Raw genomic sequence first — 16928 nt, 5'->3', positions numbered from 1 at the left:
ACGGACCCACGGCCTTGGCCCAGCCCTCCTTTCCCTGGCGGGGGAAAGCAGAACCGCTGCCGAAGGCACGTTGCGGCCCCGGGCTCGGTGCAGCCCCGGCCTCCTCAGCCCTAGCCTCGGGCGGAGGAGCGGTGTGAGCGCGGGCGGGGCCGAGCCCCGGGCACCGGCGCGGTCACCGGTCCCGGGGCGGAACGGGACCCACCTGCCCCCCACCCCGGCACCTCCCACCGCCCTCCCCGGCCCGCGGCCCCCGCGCCCGCTCCGTCCCGGGGCGAGGCTTCCTGCGCTCCCGGGAGCCACCCCCGGGCTGCGGCCGCCGGGCGGGGTGAGGGGAGATCGCGCCTTATGCAACCGGCTCAGGGAGCGGCCGCCGCCGCCCCGCCGGCAGCAGCAGCTCGGCGCTGTCCGTGAGTGCCGGGGCGGAGGGGGAGAAGGGCTCCGGCCGCGGCAGTGCCCGGGCAGCGCAGGAGCTCCCGCCCCGCCTGCCCGCGCCGCTCCCCGGGCCGTGCCCAGGTGCCGGCGGCTGAGGCGGGCGGGCGGCTCCGGGCGGCGGCTCCGCCGGGGCTGAGGGAGGGCGGCGGTCGCCGTCGGAGCTCGGCTCCCCCTGCCCCGAGCGGGTGTTGGCGCGGCTGGGGGAGGAGAGGGCGGGAAGAGCCTCGGCCCGTGCCGGCCCTCGCCTCCGCGCCCCGGCCGGCCGTGTGCCCGGCGGCCCGGCTGCGGGGAGATGCGTGCCTGGGACGACCTTTACCCGCTCCCAGTGCCGCCCTCCTGGGTGCCGGGGGCTGCCGTCGGGATTCTCTCCTTGCACTTCATCCAGAAGCTCCTCTTCCCGTACTTCTGGGCCGACCTGAGGTACCTGCTCAAAGTGGTGACCTATGGGCTGAGGGTGGAGGTGTACCGGCTGCAAGGGAGGGTTGTCACCGTCCTGGACAAGTTTGTGAAGCTGGCAGAGAAGCAGCCCCACAAGCCGTTCCTCATCTACGAAGGGACAGTTCACTCCTACCAGGATGTGGACCGGAGGAGTAACAGGATAGCACAGGTCTTCCTGCAGCACGAGGCTCTGAAGAAGGGAGACACCGTGGCCTTGCTGATGGGCAACGAGCCGGACTTCATCCACGTGTGGTTCGGACTGGCCAAGCTGGGCTGTGTGGTGGCATTCCTCAACTTCAATGTCCGCCTCAGATCTCTCCTGCACTGTGTCAGTAGCTGTGAGCCCAAGATACTGGTTGTGGGAGCAGGTAGGGTGTATGCCTCATTCCTACATCCAAAGCTTTTAATGCCACGTCTCCTATGTATCTGTCTCTCCAGCTCCTTTATTGAAAACCTGATTTTCAGATGTTCACAGAATGAAAGAAACCCAGGGCTGGAAGAAGCTTCAAGAAATTTTAAAGTTTCAGCCTCTCAGGCAGAATCAAGCATATCCATGCCTTGGGGACACCCATTTAACCTTTTCTTAAAAAATGTGCATTACAGGAGAGTTTTCAACATCTAAGTACAGCCTGTTCCAAGTGCTTAATTGCTTAATTGTAGTTGCTTAGTGTGTCTCTAGAAATATTAAAATTAGCTATTAGGAATAATTTTTCATTCCTCCTCAAACAGTCAGATTTAATCCTAGTTAAGTCCTGGACTTTATTCTCTTATACCATCTCTCCTGTCTTCCTGCTGATCAAAACCACTGCAAAACTAGAAGGTCTAAGCTCAGATTGTACAACCTCTGCTGTTCAACTGTTTGCAGAGGTATGATAGTTTTCCAGGAACTAAAGTTTTAATAGTACAGCACATAGAAGGTTGATTCATAATAACCAACTTACTGCTGGTGTTGGATTGTAGAAGAAATTGCTGTGTTTGAATAGGGATAAAAGTGTGTGTTGTGTAAGTTTCCAGAGTATTACATTTTTATTAAATGCTTCAAAAGAATTTCAGATCTCAGTGTAGGCATACTGGGCATTATATGCTCAAATTTGGCTTCAGTTATAGAAATGTATGAACTTAAGACAGATCCAAAACATAAACTTCCCACAGCGTTTATGATCAAGTGCAAGTGAGCCTGCAATGCTGAAAGATCACATAGAGCCTTGACATGTGGTTGGAGGAAAATATTTCCAAATATTTCATATTAATATTTTCCTGCCTCTCCAAAATTATTGTTTCAAGTCCACTTTGCCTTATTCTGTTTTTCAACTTCTTGCCTTACTCCTGTTACATGGGTCATGGGATTTTGCATCCATGACAGCCAAATGGTGGAATTTCCTTCCATCTGTTCTCTTCTGCTACAAATACAAGCTTTCAAAAATTTATTTAAGATTTTTCCCTTTCCTATTTTTAATTATAAATCTTATTATTCTGAATCTATATGGTAGGCTGGTTTAAGATGCTTGGTAATTAAAACAAGCTCTTGAAACAAAAATGAATTTAAATATAATCCCAACACATGATAACAAGGCTTCTGAAATGAAAGGTTTTTATTTTGCCCTCTTACTTAATTAAAAAAAATCAAACTTGTTTAGCCACCTCTCATGAATATGTGTTTTTGAGTTTATGGATTGAGGACTGGAATTAATGTTCAGGAACTTCTTGCTCATTGACTGTAGTGAAGGAAAAACTTTTGATCAAAGCTTATACCTAAGAGAAGTTTTTTATGTAAATGAGAGGTTACCTGAAGAATGAAAGCACCATTTGCAAAGCAGGATCAGGACCTGTGTTTCTTCACTCTTAATTTGCTACCAGCAGCTGATAGTAAGAGCAACTGCGTCGAACGAGGTTGTTCTGGGAGTCTTCCTTTGCTCACAAAAAGAAAAGCTGTATGCAGACAGATAATAAAGCAGAGACACCAACAAATTCTTCTTCTTCAGGACTTTGACACTCTTTTATTTGTATCCGTGAAAGAAGTTAAAGTTGCTGGGTCCTTGTTTATTGTCCACATCATATGGAAACCTCTCCAGAGAAGCCCAGGTTTAGCAACTTAAGGTTTGTACACTGTCCAGTGACTTTGAGGACGAACTCACATCACTCTTGTAAGAAACATATCGTACCTAATTATTATAGATAATAATTTCCCACTAATGTTTATAAAAAATTGCAGAGCAGCATTGAACATTGAGGTTACACAATCAGTTATGTAATTCTCGGAGGTCTATTCATGTGTCCACTGTTAGTGTGTGTTTCAAGGGATTCTTCCTTATCAAAAGGCATGACTTACTTGTGCATTTTGCCCTTGTGGCCCCATTTTCACAGGAATGTGGGTAGCTTGAACAAAATATTTACACTAAAACCAATCAACCTGTGGTCTAATATCTATCACTGCCATAGTCAGGCATCAATTTTGTCAACTGAGATTGTTTTTTAAATCAGGCATTTTTATGTAATGGCAGTATTTCTGCATAGTGAAGTTCTAAATTTCAAAAATATGTAGGGTTTTCACCCTCCACAAACAGATACAGACCTCACTTAGCAATTCTATTTCTTGGAATAGTTACAAAACTATATTTTCAATATTATGGATGACTTTTGATCTTATGTATAGACTGCAGCACAGCAGAAATCATCCTCTTAACAATTTGACTGCTAACTGCTCAGCAAGATCAAATTTGCTCTAGAAATTCTTGTCTGTAATGGCACATTCAAATCTACTTAATATTCAGGTTCCATTTGTGCTGAGGGGAACCTTCCACCTTTGCCTGCTATCTGAAACAGTTCCCACAGACAACTGTTCTTTGCTAAATCTTCCCTGCTCAGAAGGATGATGTACCCTCCCTTGGTATGAGATGATTGCACCTTGCAGCTTTCTTTAGTACCTCTTGCAATTTTCAAAAATGCTTTTATTTTTTTACAAATGTGATATTCCTGTGCAAATAGGCTGGATACTATTCATGGTGGCATTTTCTTCCGTTGCCCTGGCCCGTTTTTCATAGTTGCCTCTTGCAAGGTCATTCTCTTTAACCAAATTTGTGCTCTTCACTATTGCTATGTGCCTGCATATTTTTCAGGCATTTCAGTTTGGTAACCCCATCCAGTTAGTATCATCTTGTCTTTGCTTCAGCACTTGGAATCAGACTTTCTTCTGGTCTGACAATTTTCTGACATTTTGATTGCTGTTTCAATCTTTAGATGTGAGTGTTCCAGTAGTATTTGAGTTTTGTGGGTTTGATTTTGATTTAATGTATTCTGTGAACCCTGCAATTGAATGCTTTATTCTTAAGACTGAGACATATTATAAAAACTTCAAAATTTCCCTGTCTTGTTGTTTCTTATATGAAATGGCTATCTCTAAAAGGCTGATTTTTTTCTATGACAGCAATATTCTTTTAATTAATTTAGCACAGTCTAGTAAACTTTTCTTCCTTCTCATCCAGCCTCTGACTAAAAAGTGAATACAGATCTTGTGATTTGCCAATATTTAGTCTTTCTGTTCCTTTCCATTATTTCCATTTACCTTTGTGTCAGAGAGGTTTTTTTTCTTTAACTACTCTCCTTTGTCTGCTGTGTTCCCAGAGCATTTAGCCCTTGCTTTAATTTGTTACTAAACATTGTCAAACTCCGTTCCCAGAAACCTCTCTACCACCACTCCTATTCCGGGGAATGTTTCTTGAAAGGGATTAAGAAGTTGGACTTTAAAATGGCATTTTAAAATAAAACAGTAGTTAACTAACTTGAAAATAAATGAGGAACTTGTAAAAGAGAAAGAAACAAGCTGAATACTCCTCTCTTTACCAGCCAGCCAGCATTAGCTTACTCTAACAGGAATCTGACCTGTTCAAAAGGTATTTGTCCTCATTACGGTTGTTACCAGACCATGCCACCCTTAATTTTTTAAAAACTGCTGCTTAAACAGAGGAGTAAGGGGCTGCTTAAAAAGAAGACACCTTTTGAGGCACTGGGTCCTTTCTGGGGACTATTTCTATTGATTGAAGTCTTGCTTGAAGAAGGAATTACATTGTGTCTTTTGTATCGTTGTCTTTACTGCAGAGTGACAGAAATGCTATTAAACAACACTTACAATCTAGTGACCCGTCAGAAATGCACAAGTGGAATTTATTTGCTAGCACTTTTCTAGCGTGTTCCTACCTGGAAGAGTTCAGCCTGGAGTAGGACACCCCACATCACCATCACGACTTCCTGTGCAAGGATTCAACTGTTAAAGGGTTGCATTCTAAACTCCATGAGATTGATTTGTATCAGTCTTGATAACAAAGGCTGTTCAGGGAGTGTACATGGCCATGGACACGTGTGGGCAGCGTGCTCTACGTGGGTCTGCTTGGGGGGGGGGACTGGACCAAGACGACCTCCAGAGGTACCTTCTATCCACAGCCATCCTGTGATTTTTGCAGTTCTGTACAGAAGCACATCTCCCAGCTGTACAGCATTTTCCTGGGCAGGATTCCTTACTCTTGAGGCACTAGCAATGCTTTCTGCTGCTGCTGAACTAGGCAAAAGCACGTCTACATCCTCAAGAAAGAGACTAAACAAAATATTTTTTTGGTATTTGTAAGTTAAGGTCATATGGTGTTACATACAAGTAGAAGTATCACCTCTCATGTTAGTCACTGAGTGAAAAAAAGAATGGATTTCATCAAAGCCACCTTTTCTTATCTATATGAAATAAGAAACTATTAGGACCTAAACATTTAGGACAAGGGAACTACAGAAGGCCTGTGGGAGACATGCTTACCCCCCTCTGTTAGACATCATATCTCTCTGATTACTTGTTCTTGGTTTATGTCTTGTCCCAGATGGTCTTTGAGTGGAAAAACTGGGCCAACTGTGATTCACAAGGTGTTTTGTGTTTTATTACCTTTACTGCTTTCGGTGGCATTTCGAGATACCAACACTGATCCTGAGCCACAGCTGACTTTTCTGTTATTATGACTTTGTGAGAAGCTGTGCCGAGTGTAACAAGTCACTTGGGGGATCAAGTACAAGTAAAAATTATTTTCCGAGGCCAGACAGTGTGGGGAAGAGTTTGGACTTGCCACAGCTTCCTGAGCACATCAGCCAGGGCACACATCAAAGTTTTGTAAGAACCATTTCATACAGCTTTCTTTCTGAGTAACTTTCTGTTCAGTACAAGTTGATCTCATAATCTGATGTATTCCTTTCATCAGTGTGGGACTGTGTCCTTGCCAAAAGCCTGCATTGTTTCTCTGCTAGAAAATAACATAAAAAACCTTTGTGCAACTTGAAGCCTAGGTTGCTAGTTGAAAGCGTATTTTCCTTGCTTTCTCAAAAGATGTAACTGAGTTATGTATTCATGTGAGTAAATTGTTACAGTTTTTCAAACATTTGTTGAATAATGAACTGCTTTAAAAGCAAGAGGAAAAGAAAAGCAAAAAAAGTGGAGAAGCATTCAAGATCAATTCCAGATATTTTTGTCCCAGAGGAGCCAAATAATTAGCAAAGGGTGAATATTTGTATACAAACTATGTAACTAACACAGAGAGAACTTTACATGCTTCATATAAGCAGCCATTTCTTCCAAATCAAGTAACCCAAAACCTGAATATACTTTCATAGTATAAAAAGTAAACAAGTACTGGAGAGAAACCACAAGTTTAAATAGCTGGATTGCTTTACTGCAATTACTTTCCTATATGGCAAAGTGCACACACCAGGTACTTCTAGAAATAATTGAATTATAGTTCTTCCAAGAGGGCTGTTTCTTCCTGACAGGTGAACAGGACGATATGCAAAGACTAGAGAGATCTTCACAATGTCTGGCACAGAAGCTTTTTTGTGAAATGAAACACTCATGGAACAAAATGTTAGTTGACTATCATTAGAATTATTGTTTGTAAATATGTTAGCACAACTGAGAGTTATCTTCAAACACCTCGTTTCCTCTGTGTTCCAGAAGTAACTTTCAGCTTCTGGCACTTTGAATATAGCTGTTTTAAATTGCCTTTTTTATTCAGGATATAATTTATTGTTTCTGCTGTTCTCTGCTATCTACCAAGAAATTTATTTCAAGGCAACATTCAGTTACAAGCTGTTCACGTATTGTTCCACATACTAGATTCCTAAGCACAGAAGAAAAATTCTGCTGTGTAATCATTTAATTGTTCAACAGTAGTAAAAAAAACCAAAAACCTTAGGTTCTAGGAGTGAATGTTTAGAGAAAAAATAAGCAGTGTGCATGTTTAATTTGAAGATTGATCTTAACTATCTTGGGTAAATATGTTTCAGTCTACTAAAAGAGAGCTGTGTCCTCATGTCATTCTTGAATCTTAAATGATCATGTCTGCAATTAATAGTTGCCATCTTTCTCCCTTTGAACCAAGAAAAGGAGGAAAAAGAAAAAGAAGAGGTAGGTCCTCTTCTTTTTGACAGACTTGCACTTCATGTTACTCAAATACAAAAAGAACTTGGTGCACATGTTATCTAGAACTTATTAGTACTAAAACATTAGAAAAGTTTTTGATTTCGTGTCATGCAGCACTAAAAAAAATATTTTCTGTAGACAAGTTAAGAGTTTGTAGGTGATACATCTTTATCTTCACTTTCAAAAATGCTGAAAGCAAAACAATTAAGGAATTGAAAGAAGGAATGAATTTAGCCATCAAAAATAAGGAAATGCTGCAATGATCCCTTTGGTTTCTGTGGTACTTAAACAGGATGGTATTCACTGATGTTTGGGTTTTTTTGGCTGTGTCTTTTGTGATTAAATGACAGGTGAAATTTCATTTACAAGTCCACTTTAGTTACATGGAATAATTCTTCACGATGAGTTTTACTGGGCAGTTTTTCCTCAATATTTGTACATCACTTCTGTTACCTGGTAAGGACACTACACAGGATAAACAGCCAAGTCTAGTTCAAATAATTACAGAAAGCTGGAAGAGCCAAGAAGTTCTTAGCAGTCCTGAACACCTTTGCTGGTATTGTAGCTGGAGCCAGTGCACTAATGAAGAATGACAGAGAATGCTGTATTCTTTTACTGTTTTTGAGAACAGAAACGGAGAGTTCAGCCACTTCTAACACTTGTGTTTCTTTTGCTAGGTTCTCAGCCTAACTTGCACCTACATAAACTATCCTTAATATATTTAAGAGACACATTAGAGGGTCATAAGTACATAGTTATTCTGTCACACTTAGTTTATGAATAGCTGTTTAGAAATAGTACTGTTGTATTTTCGTATTTATTGGTTGAACAATATACTGTAATTCTATTATAAGACAACAAGACAGAATTAATATGCCAATGAACTTTGACATTCAGTACATCAGGTTTCCTGCAGTTAATACTATTGTCTTTAACATTATTTTTTATTCACATTTTTTCATTTCATTGCCGTGTATAATAGAAGGGAACTGTGCTCCAATGATTCAAACTGGAGATCATCTGTATTTTAGACTTTTAAAATTATTTGTGTGATTCCTTCTTGAAACCATTCTGCAGTACAAGGAAGTTAGAACATAAAAATTTTAATGTTGCACTGTGTCAGATCTATTTGTTCAACGTTCATAGAATGTTTAGAATGTTTAAAACCTGTCCTCTGTAGGCTTTAGGTTTGTAAGACATGTTTAGTTAATGATAGTAGACTGTACCTCTGTAATAGAAATACAGATTATTATGTTATTAATTAAGATATATACGGCAGTCTGCCATTAGGAAAGTAGTTCTCTGAAAGTTTAAAAATCTTCAGTTATTCTGCTGTAAAATAGATGCATTCCATTCTTGGTATCCATATTTAATATTAGTGAAATGAACTTGGAGTTGACATCAGGCTTTCAAGTGCTGGCTCTGGCAATGCCACATTGTGAGACCTGTAAGCTTTATTTGTTTATTCATCTATAAAAACTGAGATAATAACACAAATTTATACCCACAGGAATATTTGCAAGATTAATTGGATTGACTGAGATGTATCAAGGCAGTTAAGTGTAAATGAGTTCTACTGAAAGCAGTGTTACTCCTACTCTTGCCATGTTTCCCAGATTAGTACTTTAAAGACTGTGCAGTCTTCTGAGAAAGTGACATTATAAAAATGCTTCAAAATATAAATAGTGGATGTATTAAGGATTTGTCTTTCTATATATTTCCTCTTTTTTTTAGATCTGGGAATCTCTCTCATTTTTTTCCTGGTAAGGCAACAAAATAAATCTTAGTTAGACTGCTAGTTTTATTTTATAAAGATAAGTGTGTATTTATATATAGATAAAGACCAGTAGAAGGAGTGGCTTTCAGTAAATTAACATGATCTTTTAAGAAAATAACATCGTCTGATGTGCCCAAAATCAAATTCATTAAGGTTTTTAAAACATTCAAAGTGCTACATAAATAGCCACATGGCTCTTTAGCACTGAATTAGCACTCTTTAGCACTCTATTATTCTGAATAAGCCACGGGCCTGTATCATATTTCTATTCTGTGAAATTCAGGCATGATATAGTAAATTATGTTCGTAAACTAATTTGTAAATTAGTTTCTGTGTGTGTGTGTCATTTGTTTTCAAATTAGTCACTTCTGTCTGCACTTTTGAAAAAAAATAATGGGAGATTGCTGTTGACAGCATCCAAGGAAACCTGCACTGTAATTACCAGTTTGAATATAATTGCCTTGCATCTTTAATGGATTTCTTCATGGTTTATTTGAAGTTGAAGCTCAACCACACTTCATTCTGGTCTTAGCAATGACTAAGGGTTATCTGATATCATGTGGGAAGCAGGAGTTAGTAATCAAGGCTCACAATTTTGCCTTGAGGGCTAGTTGACAATTAGACTATGTGGGGTCAGCAGTATTTTTAGCACATTATACCCTTTTTTCACTGCATTCTCATTCTAGTTCATAATTATTTTATTGCATCTATTTATATCCATGGAGGCTACTTTAATTTCTCTTTCCACTATCAAAACTCTAAGGAAAAATACTTTTTTTCTCTAGTTTTGTGAAGACATAATGTAAGTAACATTATTTCATGGTAATTTTTAAGATTTGCTTGGGACACTGGAGGAAATTCTTCCTAACCTTCAAAAAGATGTCAGCGTCTGGATAATGACCAAAGACTCCACTCTTCCAAGTGTGCACACCCTTTTAGACAAAATAGAAGCTGCATCTGAAGACCCTGTCCCAGTTAATCGATGCTCTGCCAACAACCTCAAATCAGCTGTTTTATATATATTTACTTCGGGAACAACAGGTACATGTCTGCTGAAAAGGTCTATGTTTTCCTTCAGCTTTCACCCAGGAACTTGATTTTTTTTGAAAGTGTATCTTTTAACAGCAGAATGTCATATTTCTCGTCTAGAAGCTTTATTACAGAAAACAAGAGTGTTTCTTGTCAGTAACTCTATTCAGTGGTGTATGGGTTTCTCTTCTTTTTTTTTTTTTTTCCTGCCACATTGTGCGAATACTATGAGAGGCTTTACCTCTCATTACTTCACAGCTAAATTGTTTGTAAAACATTGCTTTGTTCTGTGATCACGTAGCCCTGCCTAGCCAAAACACCTAAGATTTTATCTAGGATTTTAAAAAACAATCTTGAAACAAGCAAAAAGACATTTGTTTTTCCTTCGTTAAGTCATGTCTTATGCAAGTCACAGTAGAGACAGAAAATAGGATTAAGTTATAGCCTTTTAGTTTAGAAACAGATGTCTGAATTTGTAACCAGTGCTCCAGCAGCTAAGAAGCTAAGACTTAAAAACACCTGATCACTGAAAAGCAGAGCGATGTTGTTAAGCTGGGCAGATAGACTTTCCCGTTCAGTTGAACACAACAGTTTTAGCAACAAGAAGATTTTAAATGAATATGTGATTTATAGCTTGGTTCCTTCATACAAACAATAATTCAGTTTGTTTGCTTTTTTTGGGGAAAAAATAGTAAATAGGAACACCAGTCAAAAACAATATTAGGATGTTATAAATATTGTCAAGAGGTGAGGTTATGTTTGTAATACCACTAATATAAATATGGTTGAGCTTGCTGGTCAAAAGTAAGGAGTTAAAATTAGCTAAAAAATAATACAGAATTATCCAGGTAGTATGTTTTTGTTGTTATGACTGCATTCAGAATATCTGTGTGAAGTCTCAAATTTCAGTTATGTAGGATTTAATATATTTTTGAATCCTCGTATGCATCACATTAATTTACATTGAATTTCTACTATGTACCATGTAATTAAACAGTAGCTTTGCTAGAATAGGTGAGAAAACTTTATGAACCATTAAATTTTTTTGAAAAATTGAACAGCTCTCACTGTTCATCATCAGCCTGACTCAGCCTGAAATTTGTGGATGTGAGTAGCCCAAGAAGCCCTTGCGGGAGAGTCTGCATGTTGCTGAACAAAAATGCTGGGCTGAACACGAAGAAAACTCAAAAAGAAGAACCTAACTGGAGTGGACTTTTCACTGGATTTTTTTGTTTGTTTGTTTTTAGTTCTACATAGTCTTAACAGAGTTCTAAAACAAATGGGAAGATATGGATGCACGATTTTTGGATAAGCACCCACTACTTCACGTAGATCCCATATCATTCTAATTTACCTTACAATCACTATGATTCATGCCTGAACAAGATCTGGTGTGATGCCTCTTTATGTTAAAGGAAGTCCATATGCAGAGTAAATAGTTTTACCACTTTGTTGGCTCTATATAATTCGATAGCAGACAAACCATGGAGTTTCTTTGTGTTTCCACCTGTTTGAATTGACTTGACATCCAACTAAATAGTAAACAGATGGGGTTACAAACTGGCTTATCTTTATGTGTAGAGAACAAACATGCAATACTATATTAAACAGGCAGTTGTCTGTTCGTGGCCATCTAAACAGATGGCTGAAAATTTGGTTGCAGAACAAAGAATTGATTCTTTTATGATTTTAGAGACTTGAACACAGGAGAAAAAAACAACTGAGTTCTCTTTAAGAGAAACTTTATGCATTGTTTTGTGTTTTTATTACAGGTCTTCCAAAGGCTGCAGTCATCAGTCACATGCAGGTTCTTAAAGGAGCTGCTGGACTGTGGGCTTTTGGTGCTACTGCAGAAGACATAATTTATATTACTCTGCCTCTTTATCACAGTGCAGCATCTCTTCTTGGCATCGGGGGATGCATTGAACTGGGTACATCTTGTTTAATTTAATTGTGTTGTTAATATAAAATTAATTATTATAAAAGTGTATAAAACCACTTAGGTTCATTGCCACTAGGAAAACTGATGCTTTGCTGAAATTAAATGAATAGTCTTTTTTTTTGGAATAGCTATATATTTATTTTGGGGAGAGGGAGCATGTTATAATAACAAGGGAACTCTACAAGAAGGTCTCTTCATGGAGAAGAACTAGTTAGAGTAATTTGTGTCATGAATGCTTATACTTTCTTTTATATTTTGATAAAAATGAAGTTAAGGACATCTGCAATATTTTGACAGTGTGTACAGTGCATTGGTATCTGTACAGACTAAACATTATACAGTGGAATAGAAATAAAATGTATTTTTGTGAACTTAAAAACCTGACAATTACATTTTGAGTACATATTCATCTTTTCCATATACCATTAGATGAAATATAACTCTTTTTCATTTAATTTGTGTACTGTTTTGTCATGGACAATAAAGTACATGTTTTACTGAGACAATGTGTCCTCAATGACTCTCTTATAAGAGATTTCTTTGGAACTTCATGGCAAGTATTTCTTGTTTCCTTATGGATCAAGGACAAGTCAGAGCAAAGGAAAGATCATTGTAATATGGATTAACTGTCTGAATCTGCATTGCTGAATACTTTCTTTCAAAGTGAGGTTTCAGTGATATCCAAATGATTTGTTAATCAGGCGGAATTTTCTGAGTATTTTCAGTTAAACTCTTTTAAATAATGTTACAACACTGACAATGAGAAGCTCTCTTCTTGTGTTCAAGCTCTTGTCTATTTTTTTACTGTCTTAGCCAGGAGGCTGGTTTCCTTCTTTGTCTACCAGGTTTCAAATAAAACAGCTTAAGTACCACATAATTCTCTAAACAAGGCTGTTCGTAGCTCCTCCAACGTTCTGTTTTGTAGAACCAGTGAACATAACTGCCACACAGAGAAATTGCTTCATTTCCTTTTCTACTGTTTCCATAAAGGTGCAACCTGTGTGTTGAAAAAGAAGTTTTCAGCCAGTCAGTTTTGGAGTGACTGCAGAAAGTACAACGTGACTGTCATCCAGTACATTGGAGAACTTTGCCGTTACCTTTGCAATCAGCCAGTGGTAAGTGAAATCCAAGTGATGGCTATTTGTCTGTAAGTGATATGTACATTTATCGTTCTTCATGTGGGTATGTTGAAAGGGGAACAAAATTGTATTGGAAATGTCCCTCTGCCCTTCTTTTTATGTGATGTTCTTCAAAAATTTGGGGATCTGTAGGGGGCTTAATAAAAATAACGGCTTGAATCACGAAGATGTACTAAAAGAAAAGATTTTGAGATTAAAAACTGATTCAGCATCATGTGGGGAAAAAATATTATTTTACAGAGTTTCACAAGGTAAGTTCAGAAAACCAGGATTACTGTCCAGTGTCTTTTCTGAATTTTCAAAACTTTGTTTCTTGGCACCTGAGTGTATCAGAGGTCTCACATTTTGCAGTTCATGTTTTAGCACTGTGGAATGCCTTGTGGAATGTGCATGTTTTGAGACTGTCTAAATCATATTTTAAAATTTGGAAGGGATTTGGTCTAGGATAGCAGCTTTTGGTTCCAATGCAAAAAAGTTTGCTTTTTGTTCCAGTGAGAAAGCTATTCTAGACAACAAATCCAGTTTTGTTACAGTGACATTTCCTCCCTGAAATACTTCTTTTCCCTTGGCAGCTAGTGGTGTGATGGTTTACTGACATGATACCAAGTACAAAGTGTGCTGAACCTGTTGCAATTACCACGTAGAGCTGACTCAGGCTAACTGAATTAACTTTTGATCTGGCTATTTTCTGGTATATTTCTGTACCTACTGGTTGATAATAGAGAGAGCCCAAGATGTTCAGGCTAAACCAAATGCCGAAAATTTGTTGGGATTAACTCAATATATATAGAATAATACAGATGGAATGAATATAACTTGTTGTGTAGCAAATCCAACTGACTTTCTATCCTAAATGTGTCAAAATGAATACACAAAAAATATTAATCATCCAGTATAAACTGAAATTCCTCTTGCTGGCAACTTCCATCCATTTATGAGCTGTGGGTTGTCCTGTTGTTTTTCAGTAATAAATCCCAAATGTTACCTCTTACATTATCCTACCAAGTTAAACATTTTAATGAATTACTTCACCCAATTATTATTTAAACAGATTTTATTTTGAATATTAGATAAAAATAAATAACACCCTGCAAATGCCTGTAGAACATTAAGCAAAAGGAACCGTGTCCTCTCTTAATTTAACCAAATGTTTAAGAGAACATAAAGTGATTTATGAATATGTACAGAAGTTAGATGCAATGCAGCTGTTACCTCATTGATCAGCCTCCCTTTGCCTCTACCCTAATTTCATTTTGTTATTTCAAAAAAAAAAAAAAAAAATCAGTGGTTTATTTCCTTTTCAGTGAATTTTATTAAAGTGACTCATGTCTTAGGAAAACGTGCCAGTAATTCAAATTACTTAATCTGAAAATTATTTTCTAATCCAAGTCCTCATTTTACAGTTTTTCAGAATAACATCCTCCTTAAGCAGTATTCTAAAATAAGAGAATGCAAATCAGTCTTGTTTTCCAGTAGAATAATAATTTGCATTAATATTTCAAGTTGCTGACCAAAGAATGGAAAAGGTCATTGGATTTCTTTTCCCTCTGGAAATTTTTCAGAAGAATGTTTAAGCAATGTAGGGGTGGGTCATAGACCCTACTGCACTGTACACACATGCCTCAGTGAAGTGGAAGTTCTTGAATTAAAGAGAGCATGGCTAATGTCTCAGTGACCACCACTGACTGCAGTGGAAAACCAGGATAGTAATACCTTTCATTCTCTGGGTTTTTTTAGTTGTTGTTGTGGGGTTTTTTTGTTATGCTGTGGTTATGGGTTTTTTTGTGGTGGCTTTTTATTATTATTGTTATTATTATTTAATTATTTTATTTTTGTTTGTTTTGGTTTTTGAACTTTATAGTAATATAAACAAAAAATTACAGGATAACAAAAGATCAAGTTAAAGGCCATAAGGAAAATCAAGACATATGAGAGACATGTGTTTTTGTTTTTGCACTCCTATTTATCCTGTTCAGTATCTTAAAGCAAGAATGATAGATTAATATACTTCATTTCTGAAACAAAATCTCTTGTTTTTAAATCCTTACCAAGCCATCATGAAGTTAAAGCAGTTTTAAGTTTTTTCCAATAAAGTTATTTATACCATCATTAACTATTTATATACTACATACTGTGGTTATACAGTCATTAACTCTCTATTAACTATATAACTATTCTATTTGTGATTTTATGTGCGTACTTCCTAGGAGCTGGCATGTTCAAACTCTTTCTTCTGTGAGGCTACAGGTTTGTTTTTTTTTTTTTGGTTTGCTAGCTTGCTAAACCTTCTCAAGAAAAATTAAAATTATAACATGAATCTGTTTAAGAGCTAGATACTTGAAGAAAAATAGTAAGTATTTGTCATGGTAAATCTGGAAGAGAAATATGTTCACACAAATAAGTAGAAGGTTGTAAAATATGTTGTGCAGTCCATTCTTAGTTTTCAAGTAGGTAAAATAATTTGCCAAGTTGGATTCTCTCTTTAAGTCTCATTAATATAGAAGTACTGTATAGGCTAGCAGCACGAGAAAGATATGACAAGTACAAGTTCTAAAGTTCTGTGAAAATGTGGGCAGCGTTCTCATGGTTCGAGCACTATAAAGCCCTTCTAATCAACATAGATTAAACCATAGCAATTACCCTATGTTCCTTATTTGTTTTTTTAACACTAAACTTGAAATAAATAGTATATTTCTTACAGCTGGAGTCCAGACTGTGGCTTCTTATTTCCTAGATTTTGAATTAAACTTTGGGCAAGTCTGTGTGGTAGCATATAGACTCCTGGCTGAGCTTCGTTATTGGTTTTGTCTTGTTTGATCATTCTGCCTCCCACTCACATCTGCAACAGCTCTTGAACACTCTTGCAGTAGAATTTTTCTGAAGCTGCTCTGCATGCAGTTTGGTTTAGTAATCTGATGTCTGGAAAGAACATTTGTTAGAAAAGGAAGTTGTCTTTCTTCTTTAAGTACAAGTACAAAGACATTGCATTATGTGACCTTTATAGATTTTGCTGGGCTCCTAAGTGAGTAATCCTCATGCCTGCCCTCATCCAAACTCTTCTTCTGCAGTATTGTGGTCATAGTGAAAGTACAAGAACCAGCGTTGATGGCTAATAGCCATAAGTAGCTACAAAATGAGTCCTGCTCTAAGATACTAGCATGACTACTCCAGTGAAAAAGAATATTCAGAATAACTTGGTCTTACTGGATGACATTGCTCAAAGTCTCTATTAAACATGATTAAAAAAATTACAGAAGTATGGCATAGCAGAGCTCCCTATATCCTCTCTCAGCAAAAGACTTGGAAATACTTCTCTACTACTCTGTGGATATATTTTCCTCAGAGGCTTGCACCTAATTTAAAATTTAACATTTCAAGTGTAAACAAAATCTTCTAAAGGCACTTGCAGATATATTTCATGTCATGATCTATTTAAATAATGCATTACATCCTGAAGCTTTTGGACAGATAGAAATGGTAATTCAGCATCTCTTTCCTTCTTTTCTGGGTTAACTCTCTATTTAAAACCGGAGTGCGCTTCTCCTTGTATACAAAGTCGATTTCACAAATAATTATATCATTGCTTAGAATTTCCCACCCAGCATCCGTCCTGCTTTATGTCCACTTGGAACTGAGCCAGTGTTATCCTTCGTCATCAGTAACATTTTCTATTTCCCTGGGGTAACCTCGAGAGTATAAGACCGCATATATCAGCTTTCAGACTAA

At 38.0% G+C, this 16928-nt stretch overlaps 1 protein-coding gene across 2 annotated transcripts in view; it reads left to right on the top strand.

Moving 5' to 3' along the window:
• Positions 1 to 247: 247 nt before the first annotated feature.
• Positions 248 to 16928, top strand: part of SLC27A6 (solute carrier family 27 member 6) — a 38438-nt gene continuing 21757 nt past the window's right edge. The window contains exons 1-4 of one of the 2 annotated variants that reach the window (XM_051777429.1): positions 248 to 1238; positions 9927 to 10133; positions 11894 to 12052; positions 13054 to 13178. In XM_051777429.1, the coding sequence (XP_051633389.1) occupies positions 725 to 1238; positions 9927 to 10133; positions 11894 to 12052; positions 13054 to 13178 (1005 nt within the window). In that variant the 5' untranslated portion in view covers positions 248 to 724. The remainder of the gene's footprint in view (positions 1239 to 9926; positions 10134 to 11893; positions 12053 to 13053; positions 13179 to 16928) is intronic. The other variant, XM_051777428.1, reaches the window with a different exon arrangement.

The sequence above is a fragment of the Manacus candei genome, unplaced genomic scaffold, assembly GCF_025592945.1.
Source record: "Manacus candei isolate 608988 ecotype Guabito, Panama unplaced genomic scaffold, ASM2559294v1 h1tg000010l, whole genome shotgun sequence".
NCBI lineage: Eukaryota > Metazoa > Chordata > Aves > Passeriformes > Pipridae > Manacus > Manacus candei.
Note: the sequence above shows the minus strand (reverse complement) of the source record. Positions and strands in the feature narration are given on the sequence as shown.